Source organism: Symphalangus syndactylus, chromosome 9, assembly GCF_028878055.3.
Source record: "Symphalangus syndactylus isolate Jambi chromosome 9, NHGRI_mSymSyn1-v2.1_pri, whole genome shotgun sequence".
Lineage (NCBI taxonomy): Eukaryota > Metazoa > Chordata > Mammalia > Primates > Hylobatidae > Symphalangus > Symphalangus syndactylus.
Window position 1 is genome coordinate 122,370,354 of NC_072431.2, and position 20,492 is coordinate 122,390,845.

General features: G+C 38.8%; 1 protein-coding gene across 6 annotated transcripts in view; it reads right to left on the minus strand.

Moving 5' to 3' along the window:
- CNTLN (centlein) overlaps positions 1-20,492 on the minus strand; it is a 369,272-nt gene that overhangs the window by 120,160 nt on the left and 228,620 nt on the right. For all 6 annotated transcript variants that reach the window (XM_055294179.2, XM_055294183.2, XM_063609088.1 and 3 more), the window contains one exon: positions 18,951-19,051. In XM_055294179.2, coding sequence (XP_055150154.1) covers positions 18,951-19,051 — 101 coding nt within the window. The remainder of the gene's footprint in view (positions 1-18,950; positions 19,052-20,492) is intronic.

Sequence of the window (20,492 nt, forward strand, 5' to 3'; positions counted from 1 at the left end):
AGGGGAGAGGAAATGGAGACTGAATTCAATCACCAATGGCCAATGATTGAATCAATGATGGCTACTTAGTGGAAGCTCCATAAAAAACTGTGGAGTTTGGAGAAATTCCAAGTTGGTAAACACATTGAGGTGCTGAAGGTGGCATGCTCAGAAAGGACATGAAAGCTTCCTGTTTCTTCCTCCATACCATGAACTATGCAACTCATCTATTTGGCTGTTCCTGAGTTGTATCCTTTATAATAAACAAGCAATAGGAAATGGAAAACTTTTTTGAGCCATTCTAGCAAATTAACAAATCTGAGGAAGGGCTCCTGGGAACCCCCAATTTAAACTCAGTTGGTCAGAAACACAGGTGGAAACCTGGGACTTGTGACTGGGATCTGAAATGGGGGCAGTCCTGTGGAACACAGTCCTTAATCTGTAGGGTCAGCACTAATTCTAAGTAGCTAGAATTGAACTGAATTGCCCAATTGGAGTTTGGAGAAGCAATGAGTCAGTTGTTGGGTGGAAGAAAAAAACCTATATAATTGGTGTCAGAAGTATTATGAGTAAAAATAACTCTGAACACTGTTTCAGATAAGTGAATTGGGGATAAATAGGCAATAATCAGCAAGACCTGCCATGAAAAAGTTTTTGGTTTTGTGTAAATTAAAAATTGTTGTCTTAGGCAAAATAAAGTCAGATCAGCCAACTATAATTAGAACCCATCTCCTCTGAGAAGTAACCATAAGACAATGAAAACTGAAGTCCCATTTCTGATGAATGAAATGGCAAGAAATAAATCCTGTTTCTGATGAGTAGGAGAGAATTTCAATCATTTGATATGACTGTTATACCTGGCACCTCTTTCTGGAGACCTAGACCATCCCCTTTGAGTTTACCTGGGCAGGAGGCCTGGGAAGAATCTATTCAATCAGTGAAAGTTCAAAGACAAGTAGCCCATTTTTGTTACCAGCCACAAATATTCTAAAAAGGAAGTTACCTTTCTAGGACAAGAGGTAACAAAACGGAAGGATAAGTAGTTTTTTTTTTTTCATTTTATTTATTGTAAATTACACCCAATAAATAGGCTTCCTTGCCTTAAAAATAAAATGTCTTTAAGCTGGGGACTTGATGGACTCGATCCTATTAGCTCGCTGGATGAATCAGGGGAATTTGAACATGCTATCTTTAATTCCTCTAGCTAGCTTGAAAGCCATGTGTAACACCCTCTTTTTATTTTATGCTATTCCTTAAGCCCATACTTTTAAAATATTTTAGACTGTTTATTTTCTACTTCCAAGTGCTTCATTATATTTTAATTTCGATCTTTATATTTAAATGAATTAGCTTTGTGAAGTTTAACATTGTAATTGTGTTTCTGATTTCATATAAATTTCATGTTACGGGCCAGGCAAGGTGGCTCATGCCTGTAATCCCAGTACTTTAGGAGGCCGAGACAGGCGGATCACGAGGTCAGGAGATCGAGACCATCCTGGCTAACACGGTGAAACCCCATCTCTACTAAAAATACAAAAAAATTGGCCGGCCATGGTGGCGGGCGCCTGTAGTCCCAGCTACTCGGGAGGCTGAGGCAGGAGAATGGCGTCAACCCAGGAGGCAGAGCTTGCAGTGGGCCAAGATCGCGCCACTGCACACCAGACTGGGTGACAGAACAAGGCTCCACCTCAAAAAAAAAAAAAAAAAGCAAAATTTCATGTTACGAATTACTTCTTGCAATTAACTTTTGTTTCAATTTACTTTAATATTTCTCTATATTCCTAATATTCCTTTGGCTTGTTTTAAAAATAATTTTTTTAATTTTAAAATTCCCATTTTTTTTTTTTTTTAAAACAGGGTCCTGCTGTATCACCCAGGTTGGAGTGCAGTGGCACGATCTCGGCTCACTGTAACCTCCGCCTCCAGGGCTCAAGTGATCCTCCAGCCTCAGCGCCCCAAGTAGCTGGGAGTACACGTGTGTGCCACCACACCCAACTTTTTTTTTTTTTTTTGGTAGAGACAGGGTTGCCCAGGCTGGTCTCGAATTCCTGGATTCAAACGATTCACCTGCCTCAGCCTCTCAAAATCTTGGGATTACAGTGTGAGCCACAGTGCCATGTTGGTAACAACTACAAAGAAGCATGACTTTAAGCATAACAGAAGCAACCAAAAACTGTGTAAATCATTTATATAGATATATTTGTGTGTGTATATACATATACATACAATGCATATGTCTTATATAATATTTTATATATATATATATGTTGAGGATACAAAAAAGGAGAACAGAAAAAGACTTTAGATAGGAGGTCACACCCCAGTTCTATTGTTAAAGATGAGGAGGTCTTTTCTACATGGAACCAACAAGAAAGGAATACAGTACTGTGTACGCTGGTCCAGAGGTATTAAACAGTAAAGCACTTTTGGGGTTTTATTTTGCTGATTTTTCAGTTCCAGGGAGGAAAAAATAATGCTAAACATATGAAAGATAAGGCTAATGAGGTAGGCAGGGGCTAATTTTCAGTGGGATAAACGAATTTGGGTTTTATTTTGTTATTAGCAGGAAGTCACTAAATAAGAGAATAAGACCAGAAATATTAACACACCAAGAATAGGGCTGGAAGGAATGCCCTTATGCTAGATTGGATAGCAATTATAAGTAGTATAAAACGAAACTGCAGTCTGACCTTCCTTTATTTATAAAATATACTGCATGGGTTTTAGAACAATTCTTGTTTTAAATGTTTAGGTACTAGGTATATGCTCAATAGATTAATGACTGTGCATTAAATTATGGTCACAAAGAATTAGTTAATATTAATCATTCCAAGAAGTAAATATTTTAACATTTTTATTGTTGTTGAAAAGTTTTTGACTTTATTGGAGAAAACCTGAATATGCCTAAAAGGTTTTCCCTTTTGTCCCCAAGATGTTCCCTTGATTTGGCTCTAAGTTAACATAGGATGACCATTTCCAAAGGCTTGATTTTTTTGCTCATGTTCTTTTTGGTATGTATCCAACACAATCTATTCTTAATAGTAAGTAAACTTGAGTTACTTGCCAGAAATCTGGAACTTAAATTGTATGCTGCCCAGCTATTATGAGAGTCTGTGCTTTTTTAAATTAATATTTAATAAGGACAATCTGAAATTTGCAATCCATTTACTCCATTCTAGATGCTTTATTTCTGGATTGCGTCAGACTGTCTAGAAAGCCATATGCTCGCAACATATACTAACAGCTCCAGCATACTTTTGCTCACTGGCTTATGATTTTATACCATACTATGGTAGATTATCACTCAGCAAATGCTTACTCCTTTCATGGATACCTTCATGGATGCAGTACAGATCCCTGCTCCATTAATGTTGAGTTTGGCCATGTGATTTGCTTGGACTAGGGAAACATGGGTATAAATGACAGCATACTTGTTATGAGCCTATAACTCAAGAACTTGTATGCTTCTGATCAGTCCTTGGAAATTTCCAACATCTACCTTGAAAAGAACATGTTCAGGTAGTCACTGCCCCTTCAGCCTGGTACTGGGATTAAGAAATATGGAGCAGACCTAAATCCAATATTGCCTCAAGGCGAAGCACTCCAGCCAACCAACAGACCTGCAGCCTGCAGCACAGTTATCCCAGCTGATAGACTCATGAGCAAGAAATAAATGTTTATTACTGCATGCTAGTGAGACTTTGTGGTTGTTTATTCTGCAGCAAAAGCTGATGGGATACAGAAATTGGTAATTTTAAGTGGAGTGCTGCTATGATTAAAGACTAAATTATGTGGCACTGATTTTGGGACTGGGTGGTGGGTGGCAAAATATATGTTACAGGATGCTGAGAAAATGGTGACCCATGTTATGTAGTTACAAAACATTTGGAAAACTGCCACCTGGCATAACCTGGAAGGCAAAAAATGTACCTAATAACTTAATAAATTTTACACTGAGTGAGGAGGTGTCAGTGCAGAACGCTGATAGTATGAGTTTGGTTATTGCTGGCTGCACTTGACTAGCTACTCTAAGAAAGATCCGAGCTCAGAAAGGCACTGGCCATTAAAATATGGGAAGTGTTTAAGTTCCAGTACTTTTAGAGTTGGAAAATGAAATTGTTTGTCACCATATCAAAGGAGTGGACACTAAATCACTGGCAGCATAAAGGCCAAATCTCAGATGTTGACATTAAATCATGGCTCAGGATTTGGCTGTCATGCCTGTTGCTAATAATTTCTGAAAGGAATAATGCAAGGCCTAGTAGACTCTGGGTAAAGGCCTAAAAATACTCCCCCAATCCTCCACAGAAACTAACACTGACAGTATGAATTGTTGTTGGCTGTATTTAATAAGAAGACTTGCTTTAGCCAAAGAAATCTTGGGTGGAGGTTACAGTGTGCCAGTTCCAAACATAGGCAAAAGAAGCTCTTCATGTTTACACTTGTTGCATTGTGTTCAAGAATCAGACACATGGAGCAGAAGTGGACTTCACTTGCAGCCTGAAACAGAGCTGGACGAGAAAAGCTGCAGCAGTAAGAGCTGTTTCAGCCAACACGCAGACCTATATTCAATAAATAAATGCTTGTTACTGTTTATGAATGAGTTTCCCCATTTGCTTGTTTCTTGCATTGTCTGATACACAAGCCCTCAACTTTCAATGACGAACATGGTAAGAAATGGTTTTGTGAACATATTCATGCACTTGTGACTCAGTAAAGACTGAGGAATCTAGCTCCTGGCCAAACCTTACATGTGATTTGTCAGGCTTGGCCATAGGTAATTACAAAGGTTTTACCTGGTGCACCTCATGGGGGAAAGCTGCCCTCCCCAACCAGATTTGTTGTACGTCAATGGACTGCAGTCTCTGAAGGGAGTTACACTCAAGGACACAGGTTCCCCTGGTCAAGGACACTAGTTTCCCTGGCCAATCACACTGTTACACATGTATCTGTATCTCTACCATAGGTGTCTCGATATGGAGGCATTTTTATTGGGGGCCTTTGGCTGAGGCTTGCTTAGGTGTCTCTGCAGAAACTTCCTTAGGAGACTGGGAGGAGGCAGTAAACATGAAGATATTTGTCCTCATTCTGACTTTATACTTTTCCTCTCCCAACCATCCTCCCACACCCTCCCACCATGCCTCAGGTCTATCAAATGGCAAGAAACTTTTGTTTGAGGATCCACTGGCAATGAGACAACCCTCATTTCTATGTTGATCCACTCGACCAATGGGGGAAAATAAAATATGGGGAGCTGGCACTTTCTCCCCTTTAGCTTCTTGCTTAAACTATCTCAATAATTAATTAAAGGTGGCTGTAACTTTCATTTTGGTTTGTTCTCTTAGAGCAGCTATTCATACACATGGCATTTCGGCTCTCTCCAGTTCAGCTAAGCTCTTGACAGAGGTATTGTGGGATTGTATTCAAGACCCATTATACCATAAATTGCAATTTTCAGTAAAGAGAAATTTAACATGGTAGGGGCTTAAGGTATTCATTTGGGAAGCCTAGAGGAGACTGAATTCATTTGAGGGAAAAGGCAATGAGTTTTTTTGGATGACATGCTTAATTTTTAAGATACTTGTTGGCCGGGCGCGGTGGCTCACGCTTGTAATCCCAGCACTTTGGGAGGCCGAGGCGGGCAGATCACGAGGTCAGGACATCGACACCACGGTGAAACCCCTCTCTACTAAAAATACAAAAAAATTAGCCGCGCGTGGTGGTGGGCGCCTGTAGTCTTAGCTACTCGGAGAGGCTGAGGCAGGAGAATGGCGTGAACCCGGGAGGCGGAGCTTGCAGTGAGCCGAGATCGCGCCACTGCACTCCAGCCTGGGTGACAGAGCGAGACTCCGTCTCAAAAAAAAAAAAAAAAAAACTTTTAAGATACTTGTAAAAGCAGCCAGAAGGAAACAGGTGTCAGAAAATAGGAAATATACATTTGGAACATGGAAAAAGTTTTGGGATTTAATCCAGAGAAAACATGTTCAATAAAAAGAAAAGTTAGAGGGACCAGATTTTCCCTTCTATATGGAGCAACTAAAAACTAGACAAAATGTATGAAAAATGGTTTTCAGATATTGGGCATCAGACAATATCATCCCTGAGAGAGGGCAACAAATAAGGTGAGTTCTATGATTACCCCAGCTTACCGCTTACAGAGAGCTTCCAAGCTACAGCACAGAAACAGGAAACCTAAATGGAGTCCAGTAATCTTCCTAAATTAAGGAGACATACTCTGGGTTCCAGGGAGGTCAAGGGAGCTAGAGTTTGCAGGGCAAAGTGTCGTAGAGGAGAGATCTACTCAGATACAGGAAGAGCTCTGAAGATGTACAGACCTGAGAACCTTAAGTCTTCAGCCAAGTACTAATCAGCACATGCATTTGAGGAAACTACCCAAGTTTAAGAGAAAAAAAAAAAATCCAAAAGGATTAGAGAAAACGTAGAGGAAACAAACTGCAAAGCTCATACAGGTGCAGTGGTAGTTTATGCTCTGACTAGCCGAGGGGAAAAAAGGGGGGCACATTATACTAACGTGAACAAAGTAAGAATGACAGCAGAATTCTTATCAGAAACAATTCACACCAGAAGATAGTGGAGTAATTAACTGCTAAAGAAAAAAAAATCTGTCAATGTAGCACTCTATACTTATTGAAAATACCTTTCAAAATGAAGAAAAATAGGGATATTTTTCAGGTGTATGACAGCTGAAAGAATTTCACTACCAGCAGATGTGCACTCTTAAGAAATATTAAAGGAAGTCCTTCAGGCAGAAAGAAGATAACACCAGATGGAAATATGGATCTACAGAAAGGAATGAAGAGCAGCAGAAATGGTTCTCAGCAAAAAACACTGAAAACTACCAGGCCTGGTTAGATCCAACACTCTCTGCTGAAGCCAGACAACAATTTGAAACCCTGGGTCACCCCTTCTACAATAGAAAACACTCTGTAGTTGGTGGAGCAAAGTGTACATTTAACAAAATACAGATTTTGAATCCAAATTGAAAAAGAAAAGCCACAAAGGAAGAAAAGAACTTACCAAAAACCTGAATTTAATAAAATACAAGCTCAGAAAAGAAATAATAAAACATCCAAAAATAAAATAAAGTAAGAATTTGAAGAATTGAGACAATAAATTGAAAACAACAACAATAACAAAGAACATTATTACAGATTAAATAGAAATGTAAGAAAGAACAAAAGAAGGCCAGGCGCGGTGGCTCCCACCTGTAATCCCAGCACTTTGGGAGGTCAAGGCAGATGGATCACAAGATCAGGAGACCGAGACCATCCTGGCCAACATGGTAAAACCCCATCTCTACTAAAAAAATACAAAAATTAGCTTGGCATGGTGGTGTATGCCTGTAGTCCTAGCTACGTGGGAGACTGAGGCAGGAGAATTGCTTGAACCAGGGAGTCGGAGGTTGCAATGAGCCAAGATTGTGCCACTGCATTCCAGCCTGGTGACACAGCAAGACTCCGTCTCAAAAAAAGAACAAAAGAAAGATAAAACGGCTAAAAACTGAATTACTGATGAAGGAAAGTCTTGAGATAAACTGAATACAGAAGAAAAGGACAGAAGATTAAAGAATTGTTAAGAAAATAGATATGAAGGCCAGACAAAAAATAATCTAACATAAAGACAACTTCCTTGATTTAGAGTATAAAAAATGGAATAGAAAAGTATGAAAAAATATACGCAAAAGAGAAATCCTTGGAACAAAGTAATATTTTAATTGACAAATAATAAATGCATAGGTATTTCAGGAAAATGTGATCTAGAACAAATTATATTGACATATTCTATTTAAGTTTTTGAATATCAAGTTGAAAAAAGCAAATTTTCAGGCATCCACTTAGCGAAGGCAAGTCACATCCACCGCAGGGGGTGATACAGGGGAGGTTGGGGAATTCAGACACCTCTCTGTAACACATCCTCACAGCAACCACCGATTCTATAAATGAGTAACATCTAGAAAGTTCTGAGGAAAAAAAGGTATAACCCAATAAAATTATACCCAGCCCATTTAATCCCTGTTGAATCATATTCTCAAACATCTAGGTTCTTACAAATATGGCTACTTTCATTCCTTCTTGAAAAAACGCCTTTTTTTTTTTTTTTTTTTTTTTTTTTTGACACAGAGTCTTGATCTTTCACCCAGGCTGGAGTGAAGTGGCGCCCAGGTTGCAGTGCAATGACACAATCTTGGCTCACTGCAACCTCTGCCCCCTGGGTTCAAGGAATTATCCTGTCTCAGCCTGCCAGGTAGCTGGGATTACAGGCACGCACCACTACGTCCAGCTAATTTTTGTATTTTTAGTAGAGAGTTTTGCCATGTTGGCCAGGCTGGTCTCGAACTCCTGACCTCAGGGGATCCACCTGCCGTGGCCTGCAAAGTGCTAGGATTACAGACGTGAGCCACCGCGCCTGGTAATACTTTGAATTTTATCTGGCTAACCAAGAAACACATGAAAATAAAGAATTCATAAATAGAAAAGCCACGGCTTTTAAAAATGTGATGAGTACCGAATTCGTTATATAGAGAGACGAGACTTTAAAGGTGAGGAAATTATTCTTGTGATATATAAAGTTATAGACTGGTAAAATTTTTAAAAAGAAATTTAATGAACAAAACTCAAGATGTGGAGGAAACAAAAAACTTTTACAAAAAAGTTTTGTAAAAATGCTGGGTTTTCCATCTTGCATAGCAAGGTGTTAATTTCTTTTTGCAATCTTTTTTTAATCTTAAAGAAATTAATTCTTTTGAAGCAGAGAAAATATTTATTTAAAGTTTAACAGCTCATTTACCTTTACTTCTGTTTCTCTTCATTTAGTTGGCTCCAAATAAATAAAATAAATGTAAATCCCTTTTTCAAAAATATGACACTCTTTTTATATAATTAGTCTACCCATCTAGACTTCTCCGTATCTGGCCATTAAGAGATGGTTATGGCCAGGTGCGTTGGCTCACGCCTGTAATCCCAGCACTTTGGGAGGCCAAGGTGGGTGGATTACGAGGTCAGGAGATCAAGACCATCCTGGCTAACATGGTGAAACCCCATCTCTACTAAAAATACAAAAAATTGGCCGGGTGAGGTGGCGGACGCCTGCAGTCCCAGCTACTTGGGAGGCTGAGGCAGGAGAATGGCGTGAACCCGGGAGGCAGAGCTTGCAGTGAGACGAGATCGCGCCACTGCACTCTAGCCTCGGGGACAGAGCGAGACTCCATCTCAAAAAAAAAAAAAAAATTTATAAAAGAAAACGAAAAAAAAAGAGACAGTTATATGATAATATTAAAAATTTTTATCTCTAATATGTTGTGAACTAGTTTTTTCTTTGCTTTCATCTTTTTATTCTTTCTTACTGCTCGAACGTACGTATAATTTTTCAAAAAACCATGAAGTCATTAATTTTGAAAAGTAAACCAAGGATAAAGTCTTAGCAAACCCTAATTATTAAGAAGTAAATGAAAAAATGTTCCACTGAAAGAGACAGGAAGATAACAGCAAGGAGTAGGACATAAAATGAGACAATGTGATTCAGAAGCTGATAAAGAGATAAGCTTGAAAGATGATGAAAATTAAAGGTGTTAAATTGAGGGGTTCAAATACTGGCCTTAACAAGTCACCAGTAACCTGAGTGCAGGCAATTGGAGCAACAAGAGTAACTGCGACAAAAGCCAAGTGAAGGGTATATGAAAACTAATTATTAAGTATAAATTGTCAAAACCTAAAAGTACAGTGGTTAGAATGTAGCAGGTTAAACAACAAAAAATACTGTCATATCAACCTTTAATTTTTCTAATGAGGTACTGAAGTTATATACGAAATATAGTTATCTTGGCTTTAATAAAGAGATAATCCTCTTGCAATTTGAGCAGTGAGACATTCCCCGTTACTGGTCATATTTAGGCTAGCTGTCAGGGAGGTTGCAGATCTGAAGATCTCCAAGTTTCCTTCTAACTCTAAGATTTTGATTCCAGGAAAAAAGATGAGAGCTAAATAATTTCCCAAAAAATGTAATGCCTAACCAAAATATTAACAAATTATTGATATTGAGCATAATGCTATAGTACCTACAAAACTGTAAACAAACAAAACTAGGAAAACTTTATCAATGAATAATAAAAATGAGTATCATTTATCCTTATAAAATAATCTCTAGAATTTTTGTGTGTGGGTACACAGTAGATGTATCTATAGGGTAGATGACATGTGATACACACAGGCAATGCATAATAATCATATCAGGGTAAATGGGGCATCCATCACCTCAAGCACTTAACTTTTACATTACAAACCATCCAACAATTAAATTATTTTTTAATACAGTCACCCTGTCATGCTAGCAAACACCAGGTCTTATTTTTTCTTTCCAACTATTTTTTTTGTAATCCATTAATTATTCCCACTTCCTCCAACTACCCTTCCCAGGCTCTGGTGACCATCCTTCTACTCTCTAGCTCCATGAGTTCAATTGTTTTAATTTTTAGCTCCCACCAGTAAGTAAGAACATGTGAAGTCTGTCTTTCTGTACCTGGCTTATTTCACTTCACACAATGACCTTCAATTTCATCCATGTTGTTGCAAATGACAAGATTTCAATTCTTTTATGGCTGAATAGTACACCATTGTGTGTATGTACCACATTCGTTTTATCCATTCGTCTGTTGATGAACATTTGGGTTGCTTCCAAATTTTGGCTATTATGAATAATGTTGCAATAAACATGGGAATGCAGATATCTCTTCAATATGCTGATTTCCTTTCCTTTGGGTATATACCTAGCAGTGTGATAGCTAGATCATATCACAGCTCTACTTCCATTTTTTTTTTTTTTTTCCTGAGATGGAGTCTCACTTCTGTCACCCAGGCTGGAGTGCAGTGGCGCAATCTCGGCTCACTGCAACCTCCAACTCCTGGTTCAAGCGATTCTCTTGTCTCAGCCTCCCAAGTAACTGGGATTACAGGTGTGTGTGCCACCTCACCCTTCTCATTTTGTATTTTTAGGAGAGATGGAGTTTCACCATGTTGGCCAGGCTGGTCTCAAACTCCTGACCTCAAGTAATCCACCCACCTCAGCCTCCCAAAGTGTGGGATTATAGGTATAAGCCACTGCACCCAGCCTATTTCTAATTGTTTGAGTCAATTCCAAACTGTTCTCCACAGTAGTTGTACTAATTTACATTCCTACCAACAATGTATGAGTGTTCCCTTTTTACCCACATCTTCCCCAGCATTTGTTATTGCCTGTCTTGTGGATAAGAGCCATTCAGGCTTGGATGAGATATTTCATTTTAGTTTTGATTTGTATTCTCTAACGATCAATAATGTTGAGCATTTTCATGTATCTATTTGCAAATGGTATGTCTTCTTTTGAGAAATGTCTACTCATAGCTTTGGCCCATTTTTTAATTGGATTATTAAATTTTTTCCTACAGAGTAGTGTTTAGCTGCTTATATATTCTGGTTATTAATCCCTTGTTAGATGGGTAGTTTGCAAATATTGTCTCCCACTCTGTGGGTTGTCTCTTTGATTTGTTGATTGTTCCCTTGCTGTCCAGAAGCTTTTTAGCTTGATGTAATCCCATGTGTCCATTTCTCTTTGGTTGCCTGTGCTTGTAGGATATTACTCAAAAGATCCTTGCTCAGTCCAACTTCTTGGAGACTTTCCCCAATGTTTTCTTTTAGTAGTTTTATAGTTTGAGGTCTGAGATTTAAGTGTTTAATCCATTGTGTTTGATTTTTGTACATGGCAAGAGACGGGACTAGTTTCATTCTTATGCACATGAATATCTAGTTTTCCCAGCAGTATTTAATGAAGAGACTGTCCTTTTCCCAATGTATGTTCTTGGCAACTGTGTCAACAATTAGTTTATATAGAGGTATGAATATATTTCTGGGTTGTCTGTTAGGTTCCATTGGTCTATGTGTCAATTTTCATGCTGTTTTAGTTACTGTAGCTTTATAGTACAATTTAATTTAAGAAACGTGATTCCTCTAGTTTTGTTCTTTTTGCTTACAATAGCTTTGGCTATTCTGGGTCTCTTTTATTCTATATAAATTTTAGGATTGTTTTTTCTATTTCTGCGAAGAATGTCATTGGTACTTTTACAGTGCTTGCATTAAATCTGTAGATTGCTTTAGGTAATATGGTCATTTTAACAATATTGGTTTTTACAATCCATTAAGAGGGGATGTCTTTCCATTTTTTGTGTGTCTCCTTCAATTTCTTTCACCAATATTCTACAGTTTTTATTGTAGGAAGATTCTTCACTTCTCTGGTTAAATCCTAGGTACTGAATTTTAGGTGTAGCTGCTGTAAATGGAATTAGCTTTCTTGATTTCTTTTTCAGATTGTTTGCTGTTGGCATATAGAAATGATACTGATTTTTGTATGTTGATTTTGTATCATCCAACTTTACTGAATTTGTTCATCCTAACAGTTTTTTTATGGAATCTTAAGTTTTTCCAAATACGAAATCATATCATTGGCAAATAAAAGATAATTTAACTTCTTCCTAATTTGGATGCCCTTTCTTTCTTTCTCTTGTGTGACTGCCCTAACTAGGACATCCAGTACTATGTTGAATAACAGTGGTGAAAGTAGGCATCATGGTCATGTTCCAAATCTTAAAGGAAAAGCTTTCAGTTTTTCCTGATTCATTATGATGCCAGCGATAGCTCTGTCCTATATGCCTTTTATTATCCTGATGTATGTTTTTTCCAATAAAACCAGCTTTTTAAGAGATTTTCTCATGAAATAATGTTGAATTTTACTGAATGCTTTTTCAGGACTAAGTAAAATGATCCTATGGTTTCTGTCCTTCATTCTGTTGATAATATGTATCACATTGATTAATGTCCAAATGTTCAACCATCCTTGCAACCCTTGGATAAATCCCACTTGGTCATGATAACTGATTTTTTAATGTGTTGTTGAATTCAGCTTGCTAGTATCTTGCAGAGGTTTTTTTGCATCAATGTTCATCAGGGATATTGAACTATAGTTTCCTTTTTTTGATGTGTCTTTGTCTGGTTTTGGTATCAAGGTAATACTGGCCTTGTAGAATGAGTTTCAAAGTATTCCCTCCTCTTCTACCTTTTGGAATAGTTTGAGTAGGATTGGAATTAGTTCTTCCTTAAATGTCTGGTAGAGTTCAGCAGTGAAGTCACCAGGTCCTGGTTGTTTCTTTGCTGGGAGACTCTGTATTATGGCATCAATCTCTTTACTTATTATCGTTCCGTTCAGGTTTTGGATTTCTTCGTGGTTCAATAATCTTAGTAGGTTGTATGTGTATAAGAATTTATCCATTTCTTCTAGATTTTCCAATTTTTTGGCATATAGATGATACGTATTTGGCATATAGTTGGTAATAGCAGCCACTAACAATGCTTTAAATTTCTGCAGTATCTGTTGTAATGTCTGCTTTTCCACATCTGATATTTATTTGTGTTCTCTTTTTCTTAGTCTGGTTAAAGGTTTGTAAATTTTGGTTAGCTTTTTGATAAACCAACTTTTTGTTTTAATGATTTTTTCATATTGTTTTATTCATTTTAATTTTATTTATCTCTGCTCTGATCTTTATTATTTCTTTTCTTTTACTAATTTTGGGTTTGAATAGCTCTAGCTTTTCTAGCTTTTCAAGATGCATCATTATTTGAATTTTTTCTTCTTCTTTGATGTAGGCATTTAAAGCTATAAACTTCCCTCTTAGTATTGCTTTTGCTGTATCCCATAGGTTCCAGTATGTTGTGCTTCCATTATCATTTGTTTCAATAAATTTTTAAATTTCCTCCTAATTTCTTCATTGACACATGGGTCATTCAGGAGCACACTGTTTAATTTCCATATGACTGCAGAGCTTCCAAAATTTTTCATGTTATTGATTACTAGTGCTATTCCATTGTTGTCAGGGAAGATGCTTGATATTATTTCAATTTTTTTGAATGTTTTAAGACTTGTTTTGTGGCCTAACACACTGTCTATCCTCGAGAATGATCCAGGTGCTGGGGAGAAGAATGTGTATTCTGCAGCCATTGGATGAAATGTTCTGTAAATATTAGCTCCATTTGGTCTACAGTACAAATTAATTCTAATGTTTCTTTGTTGATTTTCTGTCTGGAAGATCTGTCCAATGCTGAAAGTGGGATACTAAAGCCTCCAGCTATCATTGAATTAAGGCCTATATTTCTCTTTAGCTCTAATAATATTTGCTTTATATATCTGGGTACTACAGTGTTGGGTGAATATGTATTTACAACTGTGATATCCTCTTACTAAATTGACACCTTTATCATTATATAATGACCTTTGTCTCTTACAGTTTTTGCTTGAAATCTGTTTGGTCTGATACAAGTATAGCTACTCCTGCTCTTCTTTGGTTTGTACTGGCATGGAGTATCTTTTTCCATTTGTTTATTTTCAGTCTATAAGTCTCTTTATAGATGAAGCATTTCTTGTATACAACAGAGAGTGGCTCTGATTTTTACATCCTTTCAGCTACTCTATGTATTTTGATTACAGAGTTTAGTCCATTCACATTCAATGTGATTACCAAAAAGTAAGAACTCACTCCTGCCATTTTGTTATTGGTTTCCTGGTTATTTTGTGGTCTTCTTTTCCTTCCTTCATTCCTTCTTGTTTTCCTTGTAGTGAAGGTAATTTTCTCTTACCTTTTCTCCTAAAATAAAAGGAAAATTTTATTTCTTCCTTTTTATTTTTTGTGTAGCCACTGTATGGTTTTTGATTTGAGGTTACAATGAATGTCGCAAATACTATCTTATAACCCATTATTTTAACTGGATTAACAACACTGCTTGCATAAACAAATAAGCAAAAAGAAAACTGATAAAAATTATATAACTTTGTCCAGCCTCTTTTTAACTTTCTGTTGTTTATATCTTATTATACTATGTCTTGAAAAGTTTTTATAGTTATTTTTTGATTGGCTCATCTTTAAGTCTTTCTACTTAAGAGTAGTTTGTATACCACTGTTACGGTATTACAATATTGTATGTCATTCTGTGTACTTATATTGCCAATGACTTTTGTACCTTCAGATGATTTATTACTCATTAATATCCTTTTTCTGATTTAAGTACTCCATTTATGACTTCTTGTAGGATAGGTATGATGTTGATGAAATCTCCAGCTTTTATTTGTCTGTCAAAGCATTTCTCCTCCATGTTTGAAGGATATTTTTGCAGGATATATTATTCCAGGGCAAAAGTTTGTTGTTTTTTCCTTCAGCACTTTAAGTATGTCATGCCACTATCTCCTAGCCTCTAAAGTTTCCACTGAAAAGTCTGCTGCCAGCATATTGAAGCTCCATTGTATGTTATTTGTTTCTTTTCTCTTGCTGCTTTTAGGATCCCTTCTTTATCCTTGATCCTTGGGAGTTTGTTAAATGCCTTCAGGTTGCCTTTCTTGAGTTAAACCTGCTTGGTGTTCTACAACTCTCTCATAGTTGAATATTGTTATCTTTTGCAAGGTTTGAAAAGTTCTCTGTTATTTTCCCTTTGAATAAACTTTGTACTCCTGTCTTTTTCACTAACTCCTCTTAAGGCCAATAACTCCTAGATTTTCCCTTTTGAGGCTATTGTATTAATCTTGTAGGCATGCTTCATTGTTTTTTATTCTTTTGTCTCCTCTGACTGTGTATTTTCTTTTTTTTTTCCTCGAGATGGAGTCTCACTTTGTCACCAGGCTCCAGTGCAGTGGCGCGATCTCGATTCACAGCAACCTCTGCCTCCCGGGGTCAAGTGATTCCCCTGCCTCAGCCTCCCAAGTAGCTGGGATCACAACCATGTGCCACCATGCCTGGCTAATGTTTGTATTTTTAGTAGAGACAGCGTTCCACCATATTGGCCAGGCTGGTCTCGAATTCCTGACATTAGGTGATCCTCCTACCTCAGCCTGCTAAAGTGCTGGGATTACAGGCATGAGCCACCACACCCGCCCTGACTACGTATTTTCAAATAGCCTGTCTTCAAGCTCACTAATTCCTTCTTCCACTTGATCAATTCTGCTATGAGATGACTCCAATGCATTTTTCATTCCAGAATTTCTGCTTGATTCTTTATTTTTTCAATCACTTTGTTAAATTTCTCTGATAGAATTCTGAAATCCTTCTCCATGTTATCTTGAATTTCTTTGAGTTTCCTCAAAACAGTTATTTGGAATTCTCTGTCTGAAAGGCTACATATCTGTTTCTACAGTATTTGATCCCAGGTGCCTTACTTAGTTTGTTTGATGAAGTCATGTTTTCTTGGTGTATTATCCTGTTTCCATACTTCTATAAGGAACTGCTCAAGACTGAGTAATAAAAGAAAGAGATTTAATTGACTCACAGCTCAGCATGGCTGGGGAGGCCTCTGGAAACTAATAATCATGGTGGAAGGTGAAGGGGAAGCAAGGCACCTTCTTCACAAGGCAGCAGGAAGGAGAAGTGCCAAGCGAACGGGGAAAAAGCCCCTTACAAAACCATCAGATTTCATGAGAACTCACTCACTATCATGAGAGCAGCATGGGGGAAACCACCCCCATGATTCAATTACCTCCACCTGGTCTCTCTTTTGACATGTGGAGATTATGGGGATTATAATTCAAGATGAGTCTGGGGTGGGGACACAAAGCGTAATCTATCACTTGGATAGTATTGACCCTTGTGGATGTTTTCTGGTGTCTGGGAATACAAAGGTTAGATATTTATTTTTGTCTTTGCAGTCTGGACTTGTTTGTACTCAACCTTCTCGAGAAGATGGGTACAAAGATGCTAAGGCAGTAGGATTGATTCAGCCCAAGACTTCCAGGTTATTTGAAAGGACTTGGGTGTTATGATCTAGTCCATATCTGCATTAGTGGGCACCCCAAGCCCAGTAACACTGGGGTTCTTGCCGACTTCTAGAACTACTGCCTGGGCAGTCTTGGATAAGATCCTGAAGAATTCTCTGGATTACCAGGCAGAGACCCTTGTTTTCTTTCCTTGCTCCCAAACAAAGAGTCTATCTCTCTTTGCTGAGCCTTCTGGAGCTGGGGATGGAGTGACAAATGCACCCCTGTGGCCACCACGACTGGGACTATGCTGGGGGTCAGAATTGACACCAGTATATCCCTGAGTCTCACCCAAGGCCCACTGTAACCACTATCTGGCTACCACCTATGTTTGCTCAAGGCCCTAGGGCTCTGCAAAGAGCAGATTGTGAAGCCAGTCAGACTTGTGTCATTCCCTTCAGGGTAGCAGGATCCCTCCAGCCCTGGGTGGTCCAGAGAGAGCAGGATCCCTCCAGCCCTGGGTGGCTATCTAGGAGCCAGGGAGTAAAGTAAAAAACCTTAGAAATCCACCTGGTGTTCTAGTCCACTGCAGCTGACCTGGCACTCAAACCACCAGACACAGTCCTTCCCACTCTTCCCTTCCCTTTCCACAGGCAAAGGAGTCTCTGCCTGTGGTCACCACCACCACAGTCCTACAGGGAGTACTACCAGGCCACTGCCAATGTTTCTTAAAGCCCAAGGGCTCTTCAGTCAGCTTGTTGCAAATGCTGCCAGGCCTGGGACTCACCTTTCAGGACAATAGGCTTCCCTCTGGCCCAGGGCAGGTCTAGAAATGCCAACTAAGAGCCAAGGCCTGGAATCAATGACCCCACAAGCTGCTTGGTGTTCTACCTCATTGTGAATGAGCTGGTACCTAAGGTGCAAGAAAAATTACCCTTTACTTTTCCCTCTGCTTTTCTCATGCAGGTGCTTCTCACCACAGCCACCACAGCTGGGGATGCACTGGGTTTCACCTGAATCCAGCACATCTCAGAGTCTCAGCCAAGACCCACAGTCTACCATCTGGGTATTGCTGCTGGTTATTGAGGGCCCAAGGGCTCTTCAGTCAGTAGGTGATAGATCCTGCCAGGACTGCATCCTTGCCTTGAAGGCACCAGGTTCACTTCTAGCCCAGGATGTGTCTGGAAATGTAATCCAGAAGCTAGGGCCTAGAATAAGGGTCTCATAAATCTAACTAGTGCCCTATCCTACTGTGGCTGAGCTGGTGTCCAAGATGCAAGACAAAGACCTCTTTACTCTTTCTTCTCTCCTCCACAAGCAGACAGAAGGGGTTCCTTTCAGAGCCATGAGCTGTGCTGCCAAGGGTTGGGAGAGCAGTGGCACAAATACCCCATGAGCTACCCTGGCTGGTGTCTCAGTAGGTCACATACCACCCAAGTCCACTGGCTCTGAGCCCAACTCAGCACTAGGGCTTGCCTAGGAGTTGAAGTCATTGTGGCCTAGACAGTCTTTTAAGTTTATATAGAGCCCCAGAGTCCTGTGGTGACGAGGCTTGCCAGAACTCAGGTTCCAACCAATGGGATGTGTGATTGTCCTCTGGACAGGTCTGGTCTAAATGCTCTTTCTGTGGGCAGGTATCAGACGCATTCGGCCGGTTTTGCTCTCTGCTATGACAGGGCAAGACCGAGTTCAACACAAAGTTCAACAGTCACTGCATTCTCCCTCCCCTAAGTGCACAATTCTCTCTCCGTGTCACATGGCCACTGTCAGGAGATCAGGGAAGGGTGGCATTGGTAATTTAAGACTGTCTTTGCTACCCTCTTCAGTGCCTCTTTCAGCCATTTGAAGTTAAAACCAGGTACTGTGAGTGCTCACCTGATTTCTGATTCTTATGTATGTGTTTTTTTGTGTGTGTAGATAGTTCTTAAATTTGGAGTTCCCACAGGGTAAAGTCTTCTATCTGGCCATCTTGCTGTACCTTCTCCCCTAGATTTTTTAATAAATTATAAAGCTAACTTTTAGATGTTCTATTTATTTAATTTTCTCAGGATGAAAATGTTAGTGAGTTATCAACGAATAAAGTGTTGGAAAAGAAATAAAAAGAGTAAGATTCTTAAAAGAAACTGAAACTAAAATATCAAGAATTAGACAATTTTAAAATTCCTCTGTTAAGTATTTATTTTCCGAAAATTTACCTTCTCTTCTCTCTGCCACACATCTATTCAGTTCTTCTATTGCTGCCTTATCAATAGATATATGTACTTTAAGTTCATCTAATTCTTCTTCAAGATTCATCCTATGAAAAAGCAATAAACATTTACTTAAAACCATATTGTTTTACTAAAAGAATATATCAAATATATATATTTAAATATATTTCTAAATAATATATCAAACAAAGTCAGTAAAGGTATTTTAAAGTACATAAAATGGAGAACAGTAAAATGAAAGCAAAAATAAATCAATAATATTCACAGGCTGGGCATGGTGGCTCATACCTATAATTCCAGCATTTTAGAAAGCCAAGGCAAGAGGATCACTTGAGACCAGAAGTTCAAGACCAGCCTGGGCAACACAGAGAGACCCTGTCTTTACAATAATAATAATAATAACAACAACAATAACCACTAGCCCATCATGGTTATGCGCACCTGTAGTCCTAGCTACTTGGGATGCTGAGGCAGTACGATTAATTCAGCCCAAGACTTCAAGGTTACAGTAAGCTATAATTTCACTGCTGCACTACAGCCTGGGCAAAAGATTGAGCCCTTGTCTCCATAAAATAAAAAATGGTAATAATATGCACAAATCCTAAAAATTACAATTGAATTTACTGAGGATCTGGAAAATCAAATGTTTTAAGTAAGTTATTTCTGTTAACTTTATCTCAATAAACATGCTAAACACTTAAAATACAGACTATATAATTTTAAAAATTATGTATTGAATTGCTCAACCACTTCTTGGTTGTTTTTAGACAAAGTCTCACTCTGTCACCCAGGCTGAAGTGCAGTGGCACAATCATGGCTTACTGCAGCCCCTAACTCCCAGGCTCAGGTGATCCTCCCACCTTAGCCTCCTAAGTAGCTGGGACTACAGGTGTGTGCCACCATGCCCAGCTAATTTTTTGTACAGTCAGGGTTTTACCAAGTTGCATAGGCTGAACTCCTGGACTCAAGCGACCTACTCATCTTGTCCTCCCAAAATGCTGGGATCACAGGCATGAGCCACAACACCCGCCATGCTCAACCACGTCCTAACACACAGATATTCTAGGCAAAATAGTAATGAAAAATGTTAATACATAACACTGAAAACAAGAATGGTAAATTCCTAGATGCCAAATAAAGGCAAAAAGACTTCCCCATAAAACAGAACTGAGCTACCATGCTGAGTATTTGACCAGAACCAAATACTGCCCATGGGGACCTCAGAACGTGAGACCTGAGTAGGGATGGTGTATTAGTCTATTCTCACTTTGCTATTAAAAAAACCTCCTGAGACTAGGTAATTTATAAAGAAAAGAGGTTCAATTGACTCACAGTTCCACAGACTGTACAGGAAGCATGGCTGAGGAGGCCTCATGAAACTTACATTCATGGCAGAAGGGGAACGGGAAGCAGGCAGGTCTTACGTGGCTGGAGCAGGAGGAAAAGAGCGCAGAGGGAGGTGCTACACACTTTTAAACAACCAGATCTTATGAGAACTCACTATCAACAGAACAGCAAGGCGGAAGT